An 18370-nucleotide genomic window follows, 5' to 3' on the forward strand; every position below is an offset into this window, starting at 1 on the left:
GGAACATGTATGTGGACTTTCAAAACATTAGTGTCCCTGTCATCTGAGCAGGCAGAAATTTGGTAATAAGCGAAACCATGGAAAAGGATAATTGTATAGGTTTGGAAGTGTTTCCCTTGGTCCTTTCTGTTCTCCTATCTGGTGCTAATTAGTAATTAACTTCTAAGTGAAAAGTAGGTGGTACTTGGGGAAAAACAAGATGTGCAGCAGAAAAAACCCTCCGATTAATTATTAAAGTGAGCATATGTGAGCAAAGCAAACTATCAAACAGTGTTGCCACTGGCATAACTCATTCTTGGCTCATCAGGAAGGCTTTTGGAACTCCCTGAACTGTCAGGTGTCCTCAATTGCCTGTCACTGGCTGCTGATGGTTGTGCCTCAGATGTGTCTCGCACAGCTGGAGCCTGGTGACATCCCACAGACTGAAGAGATGCATTTCACCAGTTCAAACCCACGCCAGCTGTGCAATGTGGATACAGCATGGGAAGGTTTGAAGTCCCACTCCTGGAACTGGGCACCAAGCCCTGGCATCGCTGAAAGGGATGTGGGATGGTGGCTCACAGACACTGCCTGGGATGCTGGTGGTGGGCAGCACCTGGTGGGCAGCACTGTATGGGCGGTGCATCTGTCTGTCTGAAACAAGGGCTGCAAGGTAACTTTCCTGGCTGGGAATTGCCTGAGGGGTTTTGGGGTTCAGCCGTGCAAACCAGGCGTGACCAATCCCTTGGCCTGCCTGGTAGGGCTGTGCCAGCCCAGCCTCTGAGGGAGCTGGCCATGCCATGCTGGCTGTCCTGTGCCATGCTGTGCTGGCTGTCCTGTGCCATGCTGTGCTGGCTGTCCTGTCCTGTGCTGTGCTGGCTATCCTGTGCCATGCTGTGCTGGCTGTCCTGTGCCACGCTGTGCTGGCTATCCTGTGCCATGCTGTGCTGGCTGTCCTGTGCCACGCTGTGCTGGCTGTCCTGTCCTGTGCTGTGCTGTGCCGTGCTGGTGGACATGTGCTGCAGGAATGCCAGGTTCACTACTGTCTGCAGTCCAAGCCCTTGTCTGGTTTGACTCCATATTATTTTAATTATTTTAATCTAGATCATCTATTTTAATCTATTGCTGATATGTTAATTTAAAATATCACTACAGTTGCCAGGCACTGGCAGGTCTCCAAAGCAGGGTAAGAATCCTTGGACTGTCTCATTCTTGGTAAATATTTTGATGTGCTGGGGTCCTTGGGCTTCTCTGGGAACAGCACATACTACTTGCAGTCCCACAAACAGCTTCAGAGCATGTTCTACTCAGTAATTAACATTTTTCAGAGTTTTTGTTTGTATTAGTGATCACTCCTATGAAACATGTTTTTCCCCTAAGCCTGATGTTTCTTCTACAGAGACCAATTATCTACGACATTATTTTCTTCAAGGAACCAGTAATTTTAATTACTAGTAAAATTATTTGCAAGCAGGTGGCTTTGTAAAGGGCTTGTTAAACTATAGAAGGTTTGCTTTCTGGAATTTTTTTGTTGTTTTCATGTGACATGTTCCGAGGAGGTACTCAGGGATGACACAGTAGCTCAGGTATCTGTGAGTACACTGAGGTATTAGTGCACATGAAGTGAGGTATTAGTGCACATGAAGTCTGCTCCCTTGCTCCATTTTTAGTTCTCTAACACAGTTTAGTTTCTGATTTTCAGGCCCAGTTGCCAAGTCACTAAATACAGAGTCACTACATGGTTGCTTTAAGCAAAGGAAAAAGAGTGAAGAGATATTTGGAAGAAAAAAAATTCCTGTTAAAAAAGAGACTTAGAGCTGGAACCGAGATTTCAGATATGACAGTGCATTCTTTCTGCCCTGTTGGTGTTTATGGCCAGTATGAAAACCAAGGACTGAGACCTAATGTCTGTTTACCCTCCTTCATCAGCTTGTGCTTCCGTGGCTTTGCCATATAGAACATCTGGGCAATTAGGGTCAGGTAGGGAATATTTATCAGCATCCTAGATGCACCTTTTCCCTTCTGCTCTGCACCTCTTCCCTCACAGAATGCCAGCTGCTAACACTGCTTGTACTTCTAGAGAGAATACAGCAGATTTCTTCCAGCTGCAGACAAATCTGGATGTTGTTTTGTTGTGGTTTACTGGGAGGGACCTTTAAAGCTCCTCTTGTTCCAACCCCCTCCATGGAAATATCCCAACTTATGGGGGCTGGGAAGATTGCAGACAGGGTCCAGCAGGTCCCCTTGTGAGCCCCATCCCAGGCTTTGCTGTGTGTTTATCCTGACACTTCATTATCCCAGCAGCTCCTGGTGTAAATGGAACTGCACCTGGGACATGAGCCCACCGGAGCAGAGGTAACCACTGGCTGGTACCAGGGGCCAGTGGTGGGAGAGCTGTAACAGAGCTGCACTTAGAGCTTGGTTTTCCTTTCCCCCCATTCAAGTTTTCAGCAAGCGAAACACAACAAATGAAAAACCACCTCTTCCCCAGTTTTATTGCTTCAGGACTGTGGAAATAATGGCAGGCATGGCAGCAGAGTATTAGCAGAGCCCACCATGCAGTCACAGCTCGTGTCTGTCGCACTGCTCGAGGCCTCATCGCAGACCTGCTTTGGGGATCATGGTTGTAGGAACACAACATCCTCAATAACACCCACAGAGCTCTGCCCAGCAATGGTGAGTTCTGACTCCCACTCTGCCTTGGCATACATACAGGACTACAGATACAGTTTGCTAATTTTAAAAAAGACTCCAGAAAATAACAGCACAATTAATTCTGTAATTGCTTGTAGAGGAATAGTTTAATTTCTCCTGCCCTACCTCTATTCTCTTTTTTAATTCCCTGTGCTCAGTCACTGCTGCAGGGCCTTTTTGTGGCACTGGCTGCCCATTGCAATGGCACCTGACAGAGGTTTGCTTCAAGTAAAAAATGCCACTTTGTACTGTGTTAATGTTATCAAGTTTGTGACAGAATTTTACACAACTTCCTTCTCATTTAAAGTTTGTTTTGGAGTTCCTATGTTGCTTTTTGTAAGCAAACAACTGAAGGAAAGCTTACACTTCTCGGGGAAAAACAATCCCTCAAACCAAACCAAGTGGATAACAAAACATGGATGTCTGGAGGAGTTGATGGAAGATGGACACCCAGATATGTCCATGTTCTCAGCATGCAGGAGAGCACCCAAGGGTCAGAGCCCTGACAAACTGCAGCTGGGGCTGCTGTGATGGGGAGCTGGGCCAACCTATGGAGCAGGGAATGGGACACGGAATGTGTCTGGGGCTGTGGAGAAATCCAAACCAGGTCTGGTTCAGAAGCCGGGACCAGGAACAACCAAGCTTCCATGGTGGGTGGAGGGAGGTGAGGGTGACAGGCTGCTCCTTATCTAGATGGGGATGGGACTGGCGATTCCTGGGCACCTCCCAGCCAGGGTGGGCTGACAGCCCCCTGCCTCAGGGCCATCCAAGCTGAGAGCAATCTGCCTCAAAGCTCTGGAATATAACTGATGTTTCTTTACTTTCATCTCATCGTGTTATCAGTGCCCAAGATGAAAGTGCAGCATTCCTTGTGGGCATTCCTGTGTTACAGAACAGCAGCACAGCACCAAAACCCAGCCCTCGGGCAGGTCAGCAGAGGGGGATGCTAAAGCAGAACGCAGGATGGGGATATTTGCCATCAACACTAAAGCTGTTCAGGGATCTCGGTGTGACACTTGGGGTTTGGTGGTGCAGCAAGAGCTGTGGGTCGGTGGCCAGGCCGGCGGCAGCCGAACGGTCCCTCCCTCAGCTGCTCTCCTCGAAGCTGCCGCTGCTGCCGCAGGAGTGGAACCTCATTGTGCTTAAGGGGTCCGACACGTACCCTGCAAGGTGCAGAGAGAGGGTCAACTGTAGCTCTGCACAGCAGTGGTGCTCCCGCCCCCCCTCCCTGCAGTGCCGATGGCAGCAGAACAACTTGTGGCAGAGAACCCCTCAGCATTAACTCACCATTTTTGTCGACTGAGGGGTACTGGAAGTTCCTTCTCATGTCATCCAGAGACAGGCCCTGAGAAGGGGGTTGCCCAGTGCTGCAAATTAAACAAGAGGTGTCAGTTTAGGTGAGACTGATGAAGGCTACAGGAGCTTTTTCTCCAGAGTGGGAGGAAAGGACAGTACTACAAGACATCAGTGTGGGGGTAGACCACAGCAGTTCAAGTAAACAAAAAGCAAGAAAAAGTCATGAAGCAAGACCAGGACCCACAGGCACACTGGCACTCAGTTACCATTCTCAGAGTAACTGCCCTCAAATACCCCATTTGGGGCTTCACAATTATATCTGCATTGTCATCTTGGAAGCAATTCCAGGCATCAGTCCAGGATCATTGCCATGTATTTTATGTGTCATTGCTAAAGGGTCCTGCAAATAAGTTTCTCTGGTGAGGAAGATGGTGGAATTATCTTCCAGTCATGAACCAAACCCACTGTCCTGCTGACAGGTAGTTTATCCCTGATGTCTGTAATGGGCACAGGTGACAGCACAGGTCTGGCAGAGCTCTCTCCTGGTCCTGCCACACCACCTTGCAGGAGCACGGCCTCCTTCCCTTAGTCACCTCAGCCTAAGCCTTTCAGAGGCTCTCTCCCTCCCCGGGTGGCTCATACGCACCCCTGTGACCAGACAGCGTAGGCTCGAGCGTTCAGGGCGTATTCCAACTCGAACCGACTGCGCAGTGCGGCGACGTGGCTGCGGCCGGGACCTCCCCGGGCCACGAGGCAGTCCGAGGAGGAGGAGGGAGACAGGGACCCACTGCTGTTGCTGGAGGCTGGAGACATTAACTGGATTTAAAAAAAAAAGGTACTGTTATTGCATATTTACAAGTCCTTCCTCATGTCTCTCATAAGTTGTCCCCCACTTTTCCTTGGACTTTTCCAGCAGCTCCAAAGCCACTGCTGTCCTCAGCTGCTGGCACTGTCCCTGTCCCCACTTGTACTCCTATCTGCTTGTACACACACAGACCCCCCATGCTGGGAACCAGGTCCTTACCTCAATATTGCACAGACACTCCTCTAACTTTGTGACAACTTCTGAGAACTCTGGTCTCCCCTGGGAACACAACAAAAAAAAGCAGAGCTGGGTTAAAAATGGAAAGGGGCAGATCTGCTGTGAATAGACTGACACACAGGGATGGGATTTCTCTGAATTTCATGGCATTGCTGTCAGTCTGTTTGGGAATCTGATGAGAACTGCAAGTGCAGTGCTGAGTTACGAAACGAAGAGGTGTGTGTAGAACAACTTCAACTGCAATTAATCTCTTTTTCTGTAACAATTACATTTGAGCTAATAATGACTAGATCATAAGATTACAAAAATGCTATTAATAAATTCTTGGCTCTGCTCTTTAGGTTGGCTTCCACTTTGCCCATGAACAGGACTTTGGACACAGTAACAGCAGTGACGAGCAGCAGACAAGCTGCCTTTGTGGCCGTCCTCCTCCTCCCCTTGTCCCTGTACCTGCACCCCCCCACAGCTGCTTCCCACTGCCTGCCCAACCCATTCCTGGACAAGTGTGTCCATCTTTGTGTGCTTCAAGTGGCACAGAGGTTTGTGGAGGCCACACTCGGGACAGGATCAGGCAAGTGAGGGGAATGACAAGTAGCCCTCCATTATTGCCTATCCGTGTTCTGTCCCAGCTCACAGCTCAGCCTTCCCGGGAAGTTCAGGTGTGACTGAAGCAGTACCTGAGCACTGTTTAACAATGGAGGGCTGGGAATACTTTAATGAGGTAACTGCTAAATAAGCTACTCATTCCCATCACCACCTTGTCCTCAATAGAACCACCTGCAAGAGGTAGGCTCTACTTAAGGGCTTTGGGCCAAAGCCCTGCAGCCCTCCCAGCAGCCCTCCAGTTCAGGAGTGACAGCAGCCCTGCCATCCATGAAGGAAAGTTTAATAAAGAACAGAAGCAAAACACCTTGCAAGATAATTTTAACAACTTTTTGCTCACATCTTGTGCAAAGTACTGACCATCCATGGGGTGACTGTGCTATCAATTTCTTTATAATTCTGTCATGAAACTCTAAAACACTGGCAAGATGAAGTGATGTTGGAGTGTCACTGATGGGTAACAAAGTGCACTGGGACTCTGAAAAGATGGTTTTGGGGCTAAGTGGGCTGTGGAAATGCTGACAAGACACAGGGACTGCATCCATCTCTGTGCTTGCTTAAGTCAACTCTTTAATATGACATATTAATAAATTTAAACTTAATGTGTGTTACATGCTGTCATTAGCAGTTATATACAGAAGTCTGAGAGCAGCAAGGAGTTTTCTACTCACACTATAACTCAAGTCATAATCAAAACTACATGATTAATTAGGTTTCATTGAATGGCTAAATGTCAATTTACTTTCCTCCTCAATTCACCAACTCTCCTGTATTTCCTGACACACCCCGTTATCTGTCTGGGGGCTTTCTGCAGTGACCCTTCCCATGGAAACTGGTATTCTGGGGAGGGTCAGCCAGAGCAGACATGCCTGTTTTCCCACTGCCAGGGGCACTCACCTCGGGACAGGCGTTCCAGCCCCTCATCAGCAGGGCAGAGATGGGCTTGGGGATGGAGTAGCCGATGGGTGGGCGGATGTGGTGATAGGCCATGTCTGCTGCTGCTGCCGCTGCAAGGGACAGCCCACAGAGACCCGTTAGTGCCCGCACTCACACAGATCCTGGGAACACACCTGCTCACTGCTGAGACACCGGGCAGGCACAGGAACACTGAGCCATACAACCTGCGGATAAAGGCACGGAGGTTAAAGGAGGCTTTTCCAGTCAGACTGAGAGCAGAGTGAGCTGCCCATCCCCATGGCCTTGGGCCCACCTCCAGCCACAGGACAGATGGCAGTGGGGGTCTCATTGGCAGAAGGGTCTGAGCCCTCCCTCCTTACCCGTGCTGGCTCTGACCACGTCCTACAGCACTCTTGACCTCTAATACTTCCTTTCAGACATCCGGGGGTCAGAATCTCAGGAGTGCCAAGTGCAGCCCTGGAAAGGCCACCCCCCATAGTTTTTGGGTGTTCTCTTGAGACACATGAGAATAAGTACCAAGGAATGGCTTTGCAATCCCAACACCCATGTGAGAGACAAAAAAGCCTGCAGTCAGAATGACTTGTTCCTAATTCTAGACCTGGATAAGGAATTGTAGGTTATGTAGATCTGCAGGGAGTAATATACATGATTATAATGGGATATTTCTGTGCTTTTCACCAAATGCTGTATCTCAGCACTTAATAACATACTTCAGTAAACTACTGGTTAAAATTACACAGTGTAGCTACTTCTCCAGTCCAGAAAAATTTAAAATACTAATTCATTGAGCATCTTACCTGGTTTCAGGTGAGCAAATGGAATTTCTCCTGTTAACAGCTCCCAGAGGCACAGAGCGTAGCTGAAGACGTCAGCTTTGATGGTGTACCTCGTGCACTGGGTGAACACCTCGGGGGCCATCCAGCGCAGGTTCTGCGCACCAGGGAACAGCAGTCACACATTAGCAGTGTTTGCCTCCTCACACATGCACCTATTCCTGTCTTCGTATGTTTGTTTTCCTTTGTTTTCTTATTTCCTGCCTCTGTCACTCCATAAAATAACTGGTAATTTGCCAGGAAAAATTTTCACCTGGCTTGCAAAATCTAGTCAATTTTTGTTACTGCACATGGTATGTAACTGCATTAGCTTGGTGCTGTCTCAGCCCTGTACAGCCAGGCTGAGCAGACTTTAAACATGAGAGTAGGGTGAGAATAAAAGAAGAAGCCCAGCCTCCAGGCCTGCAGATCACATCATCAGGTCTGATATATATATATATATATATATGAATATATGCCATATGATAGGAATTATATGATTCAGCTGGGAGAAGTAAAAGCTGATCACAGTTGTATTGGGCTGGGCCTGCTCTCTTGGGGTCTTGCCACTGCCTGCAGACCCCTAATTCTGTGGCTGCTTCACAAGGAACTGGCCTCTCCCTGGGGTGATTTTCAGATTCCCTGTGTCTTGGTTCCTTTACTCTGCATCCTTTACAGGACAGGACAGTCCTCCTTAGGTCAGCCTTTCTCAGGACAGCCCTTCTCAGGACAGCCCTTCTCAAGACAGATCTTCTCAGTGGGATGTCACTAAGGCCTGGCAGGACCTGGGTCTAAACAGCAACCTTTGCTCCTCACACAGTGAGTGCCATTACAGGGAGTTAAAGTGCTGATTAAAAGCCCTGGTGTAGTATTACCCATCCTTTGGCATCACCTGTCCCACCTCACATTAGTAGTTAGGATGATGTGAATATTCCTGGCCGTGGAGTGACACACGGGATACATCTGGACTCAAAGACAACAACAACTGTCTTGTAAATCTGACTGTGAGCAACAGGCTATTGTGGAGAAAAGAACTGTGAAATAAGGGAATCAGTGTTGAGGAACTGATTTTCTGCTAGGAAAAAGAATCACCTGCCAACAAATGTGTGTGAGAGTCAGGAAGGGTGGATTAAAATTCACTCTTTAGAAAGGAATTTGGGCAATAGAGCTCCCAAGACAACCTTATAAAACATTGTTTTCTATTGAAGATGTTATATATTCCCTCATCTCTGCTAGTAAAGACACTTCAAGGAAAAAAAATAAGCCAAAACAGAGAAACATTGAAGAGATGAAATACTACAGCAGCCCACCCTTTCTAATAAACATATTTCTAATGTCAATTTCTCCTAAACAGGGTTTGCCTGTATATTTGATATTAATTATGTGGAACAAAACAAGAAACAAACCCCAGGTTGTTTTGTCATGTTGTCTTCATCCAGGGATTGCAGAAATCGAGATTCTGAAACAGAATAAGAAAAATAATTACTGTCAGGACAATACTGACACGCACCTTGTTATACAAAAGCCCTGTATTCAGTGCAATCATACAGGATTGTCTCAGCCAGCACATGTTTAGTTTTAGAGAATTTGGGGTTAATTTATAAATGTTTCACAAAAACTCCTTACCTCCAAAATCAGCAACTACAGCATGACCATCCTCATACAGGAGAATATTGTGACTGGGGAAAAAAAACCTATAGGTAATTGTTTGATAGTGTCTTAAAAATGGTGAAAATGTTACAGTTTTTGGGTCATAGATACACTCTCGAGGACTTCAAATTACCTGCATAGGTAGTCAAATGTCTATAGCTACATCTTTTATTTATTGTTAGAAAGTGCACGTTAACTCTGAGAGGCAAACCCAAAGCTTCAGCATTTAATCAATACCAGAGCAAAACAGCTTCTGTAATTAGTTACAGACCAAGTCTAATAGTTTTATTAAATAAATGCACTTAATCTCAGTGATGAAGATGACATTTGAATATAAGCACAGTGATGGCCTTCAAATAAAACTGCATGGACTGATTCTTTTCTCTTCTAAGGCTTAGGTAGGTGTAAATTCATGGTGGTAATCCCAAATTTATGACGGTGTATAGAAGGGAAGGAGCAGATCCAAAGAGTCCATATAGAATGGACCATGCACACAAAATATCTTCTGCCTATTGCAAAACATCATTTAGCAGGGAAAGTGTATATAGAATCTATTGAAAATTGATTTACTGATTCAAGGACGTTACAGCAACTTATTTAATTTTCAGCAAAGAACACACATGAGGAAGTAGAAAAAAGGCCACTTCATAAAACCATAGAATAATAGAATCATTAAGGTTGGAGAAGACCTCCAAGATCACAGAGCCAAACTTTCGACCAAATAATCCAACATTTGACCAAGGCTTTTAGAAATCAGCAACACAAACACAGGTTTTCAAACAAAGTGGGAACATGAGGAAAGACTCACAAGATGCCTTAGCTAGGTCACAAGCTTCCAGTACCTCTTGGGATGAAGGTTTCCCTACCCCAGTCGCTACACCTTCAGGGCCTAGGGCATTGGTCACAGTACCAAGCCTGACAGTTCAAGAAGCGTTTGGATGATACTCTCAGGCACATGGTGAGACTCTTGGGGATGGTCCTGTGCAGGGCCAGGAGCTGGACTTGATGATCCTTGTGGGTCCCTTCCAACTCAGCATATTCTGTGATTCTGCTTTGGAAGGGCTGAGCAAATCACAACATAAAAGTGCAGGAATGTGGACACAATGCTGCTGACAGGATATTTATCAAATGCTGACTGATTCAAGTAAATTCAGAAGCGTGAAAAGTGTATGTAAAAACAAATGAAAAATTTGGCCAGGGCTTACATGGGGAGAAAAAAATGAAAGTGATATTGATGGTCTCAACAAAAAGCACAACTTGCTCATATTAGAGCTGCAGACAGACACAAGAACAGTCAAGTGAGGAACACAAGTTTCACCAGATAACAGTTTTAGGACAGAAAAAATTTAAGCTCTCCCAAGCAGGACTTTCACAAATCACTGTCTTTAAGATTTCTAGTTTCACCTAAAACCAACACGTGGGATGATAAATTTAATCATAAAAATGTAATCGTGACTCTTTTGATTTATATTCAATCTAATTTTAGCTCCCATACGTACTCTCCATCAAAATATTGAAGTGATTTGAGTATGACATGGGGAATTGTTTTTGAGGTCCCCACCAGATGCCAAATGAAAATATGAATCAAACACAAAGCTGAACTAGAGAGACTCTTGAAGGCTGCACCCTGGGCTGAGTGTAGGTACACAAGTCATAGAAAGCTACAGACTTTGCTGTGGTCTTCAATCAAATTTGGCCTCTGTCAGTAGGGGCAAAAAATATCCCCAAGTCTCAATGTGAATAAACTGCATTGAACCCTAGCTTCAACTTCAGTCTTCTCCAGGATTGTGTAGACCTTGAATAAATACGACTTGACAAGTCAAGGCATAATCAAGACTTGGATTGACAGTTTTTATTGAGAAGCTGAGAAATCAATTTACAGGCCCTTTCTCCTCATGGCATGCAACAGCCTTTCATAGACTCACAGAATCATTTAGGTTGGAAAAGATGTCCAGGACCATCGAGTCCAACCTGTGACCCACCACCACCTCGTCAACTAGACTAGAGCACTGAGTGCCACATCCAGTCATTCCTTGAACACTTCCAGGGATGGGGACTCCACCACCTCCTTGGGCAGCCCATTCCAGTACTTGACAGTTATTTCCATGAAGAAATTCTCCCTGATGTCCAACCTGAACCTCCCCTGGCCTAGAATATGACAAACAATGCTGAAAGGCTCATTCTGGTGTTGAGCACATGGTTGGATATATCTGAGGGCAGGACACAGGCTCTGGAGGGTTTTGTCAGTCTGTTACTTCCAGTGAATGCTATAGTTACTGATTTTTCTTTTCTATAGTAAAAAATACAGCACACAGAAACAGGGCTTGGAAGGTACAGCTCAAAAATGCTGTTATTGCCTCAATGGCAGTTGCAAATTTGAAAATCTTGGATGAGAAAGGAACTCTTAAGCCTCTGTTTTGAGAAATACAGAAGACAAAACTGAGCTGAGCTGAGCAGGCAGAAGGTTAATTAATGAGTTCAGCAGAATCAGAAATTAATTGTCTTCTGTTAAGATCACACAGAGATTGCAATGGTGAGAGCAAGCATCATTCTCTTCATGAAACCATGGAAGGAAGAAAATGAGAGAAGAATGAGTAATGTGCAATCATCCTGCCTTTGTGAAAGGATGTGGTTCTTGGGTCTGCCAGCCATGGAGGCTTCTCCCTCCCATGGCAAGTGACAGGCACAGCATGTCCTTTTCCCAGAGATCAGGGCCATGAAAAGATCCTTCTGCCTTTAACATGCTGTGGGTTTAATGAAAAGCAACAGCTATTTTAAGATTTCACAAGGGATGTTTGAACAAAGAGGAGTCGCAGACTCTATCCCCATTACCACCAGGCTGCCATCCTCTCTTTCATCTCTCTCACCAAGCAGCTCTCAGAACTGTTCATGGATAGTTAGAGCCATCAAATGCAGGTCAGTTGCTCAAAGGCTTGCTCCAGCCATGTTCAGCTGTTATGGCTTAAATTAAATTGATACTAAAATGGTCTCTTTTTTATTAAAGTGCTATAATCATTGTGGCTGTCATCCCTCACCATGGTGTAAGTAGTAATAAGCTGATACGTGTCACCATTGTGGATAGCTGTCAGAAGTGAAAAGCAAAATAAAACTCCCAATTATTCTCCAAATGGAAGGATAACCCCTTTTCCAGGGTACAGTACATGAAAGATTCATTTCTTTCTCTATTCTGTCAAGCCATATTGCCGATTTATTTAATGCATTATGTGTGGTGCATTAGATTTCAGAACTCACAAAGGGGGTTACAAGCTATGTGAAAATTTAAGGTAAAAAATATGAGACTCCTGTGAAGCCAGTGGCAAAACTTAACACAATTTCACTCTTGGTCTTTCTCTTAAATTGTTGCAACGATTTTCATCTGGTAATTGTGCCTGTGGGCTGGCTGGGACTCATGCTGCAAACACAACTCCTGCTTTTGCACTGAAGTTGAGCTGCTCTCATCAGCACACATCAATGACAGCAGTGTCCCTACAGCAAATTATCTTCTGACCCTCACAAATATGATCTGTAAAAATTCTGTGGGGCAATTACATGCTTTCCAGCTTTCTAGGAAGATACTGGTTTGGGTTTTCTTTTGTGGAAAATGTTATTTAAAATCCTCCTTCTAAGAGCCACCACAGCCTGGAGCCGAGCTGTGAGGCCCGAACCATGGAGCTGAGCTGAGTCTTGGCTGCCCTAGTCTGAGCCTTGGCTGCCCCAGAGCAGTCCCACAGGCTGCAGTGGTCAGGCACAGGGCTCTCGGCTTGCATCACAGCCGAGGCAAGAGCTGCAGCCTTGAAAACAAGGCTCTCCCTCGGAGACCACGGGTTGTGGCCCAAAAGGAACCTGTGCAGTGATGTGAAGGAGACTCAAGAGGGAAAGTGGGGGATGCCACCCCAGTGTGCCTGTTGCTCTCAAGGGCTGACAGAGCTTTTGCCATAGCAAAAGGATCATTTTCATCTCCAATCTTGCAGTCAATGCAGTTTAGGTATTTCACCCCCTGTTGCTGAAACATGCACATCACGAGACCGTTCTCATAACTAGAACAGCAAGAATGGGCTTCTTCCTGTAGACACCGAGGACTCAGTGCTCCTACTCAGATACCACCAAAGAGAAGGATGAGTGCCTGGTCCTGTGTGAGACCTCAGCTCTCGGAGGAGAGCAGTCAGAGCTGCTTTTAGCTGTAACAAACCAGCCAAGCAAATCAAGAAACACATGAACTTGAAACTACAGGGAAATACTTAGAGTGAAAGAGACAAAACAAAGGAAGAAGATGAAGTGACAAGGGAAAGTGACAAAGTACTCTTTGACAGCAGGTGCTAGGCTAAAATACATGGAGAATTCAGAAACGGAAATTCAGAAAAACCCAAACAAACAGATGCAAGAAAATGCTCTTTTCTCAGCGACTGCTGCCTTCAAGGACAATGACAGTTTGGCAATTGCAACTTGTAGGGGTTTGTGTAACACTTCTGAGATTACTTCAGCTCAGAGCTAATGAGACGTGAGGTGGTTACAGGAGTCTGTGGAGGTCCCTGTGTCTTTGAGCCTTCATGTTCTCTGGATATTTAGGTTAAAGACAGAAACTGACCTGTTCAAATCCCGATGTATGATGGGCTGTGTGAGATTGTGGAGGTACTCCATGCCTTTGGCCACATCTACAGCAATGATTAATTTAGACTGCAGATCAAGAGTTCTGTATTTTGGGGAAAAAAAAAATTACTCAAAGTTAATAAACAGTCAAAAATTGTAAATTATTCTTATGTGTAAATCATGCAACCTTCAAAATTGCTTTACATACAAAATAATGTTATATAATCTATGTAATGTAAATCTATATATTGTAAAATAATGACAATAACAATTTTGTGATTACCAGTTTCCCTTGTACACCAAATTAACTGAACCAAAGATCAGCATTTTCTAGTGTGTTCCTTTTTCTGTTTCTTGTACTGAAACGCATGTTTACATCAGCATAGATTCCCTACTCTTCCAAAGTCTGTGCAGAAAGTCTGAGTGGAGGACAAGGGGAATACCTCTTCTGTTCATGGAGCAGGGAAAAGAGCGATCCCCCGGAGATGTACTGGGTGACGATGGCAAACTGGCTAGGGTCATCCAGGCACGCTCCCACAAACTGGATGACACACGGATGGTTCAGTCGGCAGAGAATGGAAACCTCCCGGCAGAACATGTCCACGTCAGACTTGGAGCAGTAGGTGTTGGCTCGATAGCTTAGGATTGACACGAGAGAAAACAGAAAGGCAAAAATATTATAAAATACCATAAAATATGGGCTTTCTTAATACTTCAAACTAGGCCATTGTCCAAACAGGATGGAAAAGCCTGACAAACGTACCGTTTGATTGCAACGATTTTATTTCTGCATCGTCCCTTGTAGACTTTTCCAAAAGACCCTAAAATGATTTAAAATAAATAAGCACAGAGATGTTTGTTATGAACATCACACATTTCAAGAGGATGCACTTTCCATTCTGGTACCTGAGCCGATAATCTCGTGGAACTCTATCTCGGAGAGCTGAAGGTGGAAGTGCGACGGCAAACCAGCGCGGAGGAGGAGAACGTCAGCCTTCTCTGCAAAAGAAACACTCATCCTGTTTGCAAAACATGGGTCAGGGGAGGACAGAACATAAAAGCACTGAACTTCAGAACCCTTGCACTGAGAAAGTTGACTTTTCCCTGTCAATTGCTAATCCTGTTCCCTTTCTTCCATTACCAAAGCAAACCCCAGTGACAGACAAATCCTTGCAATGCCACAGTTGCCTTGGCATTCCTGGCTTTAGCACCACATCAGCCATGAGCACTTTCCCTCATCCCCAAACTCTGCCTGTGCCATGGCATGGTTGCACAAAATTCCTTACATGGAGAATCAGTTTCTTTTTTTCTATGCATCCAGTGCTGATTGCTGTTGCTGGAGATGCTATTCCAGAGCCAGATCCTAGTGACATGTGGAATTTAAAGTTTGCAACTAAATTTAGTTGTCAAATCTCTCTATCTTGTTGACTTTTTTGGTTTATTGCTATAAAGTTTATCATAATGGAACAATTGGATGGTGCTGTGTACAGGATGTAAGGATTTGAATATATCCAGTGAACATTTAAAGAGGAAAATTGAAAGCACCACAAAATAAAAAAGGAGGAAATATTTCAAAATACAAGTATTTCTCTGAATATTTTATTTGTGTTTGTTTCAGAGCAACACAAGATATTTTTGAACAGAATTTTTCTTGTAAAGATAATCCAGGCATTTTATAGTGGGATTCAATATAGTATTTATTTTCATTCATGGATAAGTGGGTATTTCATTAATGCTAATTCACAAAACAGTCTTTTCTCAAAGAAATAAAAATAAATACATTCTTTAAAGTAAATGAAAATAACATAAATACAAGAATTGTCATTATGCTGAGTAGCAAAGCTAAGTATGCTGTTTCATAAAATTATCCCAGGGAAATGGAACGATGAACAATGAAAATTTCAGGAATAATGAATCTTGTGCAAGATATTCAGGCTGACAAACATGGTGGGTAAAAAGACCACAAAAGTTCAAGTTTTCCCTTGCCATTGCAAATACCTTTTGTCATGCTTTTAATCTTCCCCAGAGGGGATGGCACTGACACGTAGGAACCATCTGAAATAAAGAACAGAGTGAAATTTATGGAGTTCAATGACAGCATAAGTGTCTGTGCTGATAAATTAATGAGGCAATGATGGCTGAAAGAATGACTAATAAAGGATGAGAATTCAAATAAATACACAAACGCATCTGATATGAGCTGGTTTGGGCTGGGATACAGTTAATTTTCTCCACAGTGAGGGGTACAGCAGATCGGGGTGTTGTATTGCTTTGTTGTTGTCCTTTTAATAATCAGCATTACAAAATCTCCCTGGGTGTGCTTATTGCTTGCCAAAATAATTTCCAATGCACACACAACCTTAGTCTAATAAAGAGTTACGTACACTTGAGCTATACTACACCTAAACCTGGAACAGGCCAAACGATGCAGGGAGCAGGTTGATGCTGCTGCTGGTTGTAGGTTTCTCCTGTTTACATACCTGGAGCACTACATGACCCAGACAAACCCCAGGGTACAGCATCCTCATCTTCTCCGAGGCAGTGCTCCAACACACAGCCGAAGGTTTTGTTTAATTCCTCTTCCTGGCTTTTGTCATTTAGTTACCAATGCAAATGAGTCTTTTTGTAGTAAAAAGGGTAATTAATTATTTCCAAGGGGGAAACAGATATCAAAAGATATTAAAAAATATGAGGGGGGCTGAGTACAGAAGGAAAAAATATCAACCACCAAAGAAACATCAGAACTAAATAGCACAAAGAGAACAGCTACGCAAGGCATTCAGGATGAGGAAAGGTGTGAGCAGTGGTTGACAGGGACTGATCTTCAGCTCACAGCTTTGGGCTCCTCTTTCCAGGAGTAACATGAGCTGACAACTCCAATTTAAGATAATGGAAGACTTCTGACATAAATTAAGGGTACCTGGAAAATGACAAGTCCCATAACACTGATTTTATTTGTGCCAGGCAGAACTGACCCAAAGCTCCCTGACATGGGTGGATCATTTCCAGAGACTTCAGCATTCTCTGGATCAGGCCTTTGGTTAGAGAATAAAGTGATTGCTCAGCCCATACCTCCTCCAGGCTGGGAGTATTCATTGCAGGGGGATTCATCCTGAGGTCTCTTGTAATGCTTCAGGAGGGTCACAATGGCATCATGACCTAGGAAAGAAGGAGGAAATATAAGGACTTGCAGGTAACTCAGTAGTCTTTTTTGGTTTTGTTGTTTCTGTTTTGTTTTGGTTTGTTTTTTTGTTTTTAATTGATTGATTTATACAAGATCAAGGGATTTTTTTAAAAAAATGTACAACATGCCTATAAAATATGCAAACAAAGACATGGTGGTGCTAATCTGAAACCTACTGTGATTCTTAACTGCAGAAATATGGGAAATTCCTGCCAGTAAAAACAAGCATGTTATCATGAGTCCACCTACTCCTAAAATGTGAGATATGGCAAAGGAAAAACCTGCTGCAGAAATCCTGCAATGGAAGTTGACAACAGTCTTCAGCAGACCTGACAGGGAAAACAGTGCCTGAAAAATTTGTTTTGGAATCCTAACCCGGACAAATTTTGTCACTTATTGCTGCAGACAACTGTTTTAGCACCACAGAAACATACTTCTCCTGAAGTTTGTGCTGGATTAAGCTGACATTTAACAGAGATCTGAGAAGAATCGAAGGGCTGAGGTTTATAGTGCTTTGTGCCAGGACCTGGAGAGCAGGTGGTGAGAACTCTGTCTGCAGGCACTGAAGAGTTATTCTGCAGGGTTATCTCCTTCCCATGCTGCCCTCTCCTTGCTGCACGGCTCCTATGGATTTTGTAGCAGAAATTAGAAAGCTGAAATACCTTTCTCATAAGCCCACATCAAACAGGTCTGCTCATCCTTTTCTCCACTGGACCTGCTGGGATCACACGCTACCAGATTCATATCAGCTCCGTTATCCAGCAGGAACTGCACAAGGCGAATGTGGCCATGGTAGCAAGCGCAGTGCAATCCTGGAACACCAGAGAAGTGTGGCGAGCACAAGTCTCACAACATGGCAATATCACTGCAGCAATAACTGTAAAGTACAGATTGATTTCCTCGATAAAGGAATATATTGTCAAAAAATACCCGAGGCAAGAGGTGGAAATTAAACATTAAGGCTACAAGAACCAATCTATTGCCTCTGCATGACATGTTAGCATTTCCTCTGCCACCTGCAAACCACATTTAATGACTCTGCACGTGGGAAAAGCAAGTAGAAACAAAGGCAGCTTTTTGTAGTAGGGACAGGGGTGTGTGCAGCTCTTCAGACACTATATCCCAGAAGCCTAGCTCCTTGCAGAATAATTCCTAACACTACTTAGAAGCCTCGCTATAGGATGAACAGTTCAGGCCAGGTTTTGTTACTCATATACATGCTAACAAGCCTGACACATCCTCACTGCAGTCTTATCACTTTTATGCCTGCCTGTAAAAATATTTCAAAAACTTGTGCTTTGTCTGAAAGGTACTTGGATGCTGGTCATCCTATTACCTTGGAATTACCCTGGAAATCCTGATGGTGTATGGCTTCCTGATATTTTAGTGCTGGTATATGCCCTCATACACAATCAGGATGGTGATGTTACCTGTGTGCCCATCTCTTCCCTGGTGATTGATGCTTACAACATTCTGGTCAAGAAGAAACTTGACAAGTTCTATGTTCTTTCCATAGGTGCAAGCGCTGCAGAAGTAAAGGGAGTGGTGAATGCTATAGTCTATAAAAGAGGTGCCTTGGGTAGCAAAAAATTTACAAAGAATAAC

The 18370-nt window shown here is 44.4% G+C and overlaps 1 protein-coding gene across 2 annotated transcripts in view; it reads right to left on the reverse strand.

Annotated features, from left to right (window-relative positions):
• Positions 1-3039: 3039 nt before the first annotated feature.
• The window catches only part of LOC135418962 (serine/threonine-protein kinase TNNI3K), a 43179-nt gene continuing 27848 nt past the window's right edge, over positions 3040-18370 (reverse strand). For both annotated transcript variants that reach the window (XM_064664860.1, XM_064664861.1), the window contains 16 exons: positions 18196-18290; positions 17428-17577; positions 16654-16740; positions 15580-15636; positions 14488-14580; positions 14345-14402; positions 14025-14219; positions 13580-13684; positions 8971-9023; positions 8751-8803; positions 7330-7462; positions 6512-6621; positions 4994-5053; positions 4616-4785; positions 3961-4040; positions 3040-3836 (listed from right to left, as the gene is read on the reverse strand). In XM_064664860.1, the coding sequence (XP_064520930.1) occupies positions 3760-3836; positions 3961-4040; positions 4616-4785; positions 4994-5053; positions 6512-6621; positions 7330-7462; positions 8751-8803; positions 8971-9023; positions 13580-13684; positions 14025-14219; positions 14345-14402; positions 14488-14580; positions 15580-15636; positions 16654-16740; positions 17428-17577; positions 18196-18290 (1576 nt within the window). In that variant the 3' untranslated portion in view covers positions 3040-3759. The remainder of the gene's footprint in view (positions 3837-3960; positions 4041-4615; positions 4786-4993; positions 5054-6511; positions 6622-7329; positions 7463-8750; positions 8804-8970; positions 9024-13579; positions 13685-14024; positions 14220-14344; positions 14403-14487; positions 14581-15579; positions 15637-16653; positions 16741-17427; positions 17578-18195; positions 18291-18370) is intronic.

The sequence above is a fragment of the Pseudopipra pipra genome, chromosome 9, assembly GCF_036250125.1.
Source record: "Pseudopipra pipra isolate bDixPip1 chromosome 9, bDixPip1.hap1, whole genome shotgun sequence".
Taxonomy (NCBI): domain Eukaryota; kingdom Metazoa; phylum Chordata; class Aves; order Passeriformes; family Pipridae; genus Pseudopipra; species Pseudopipra pipra.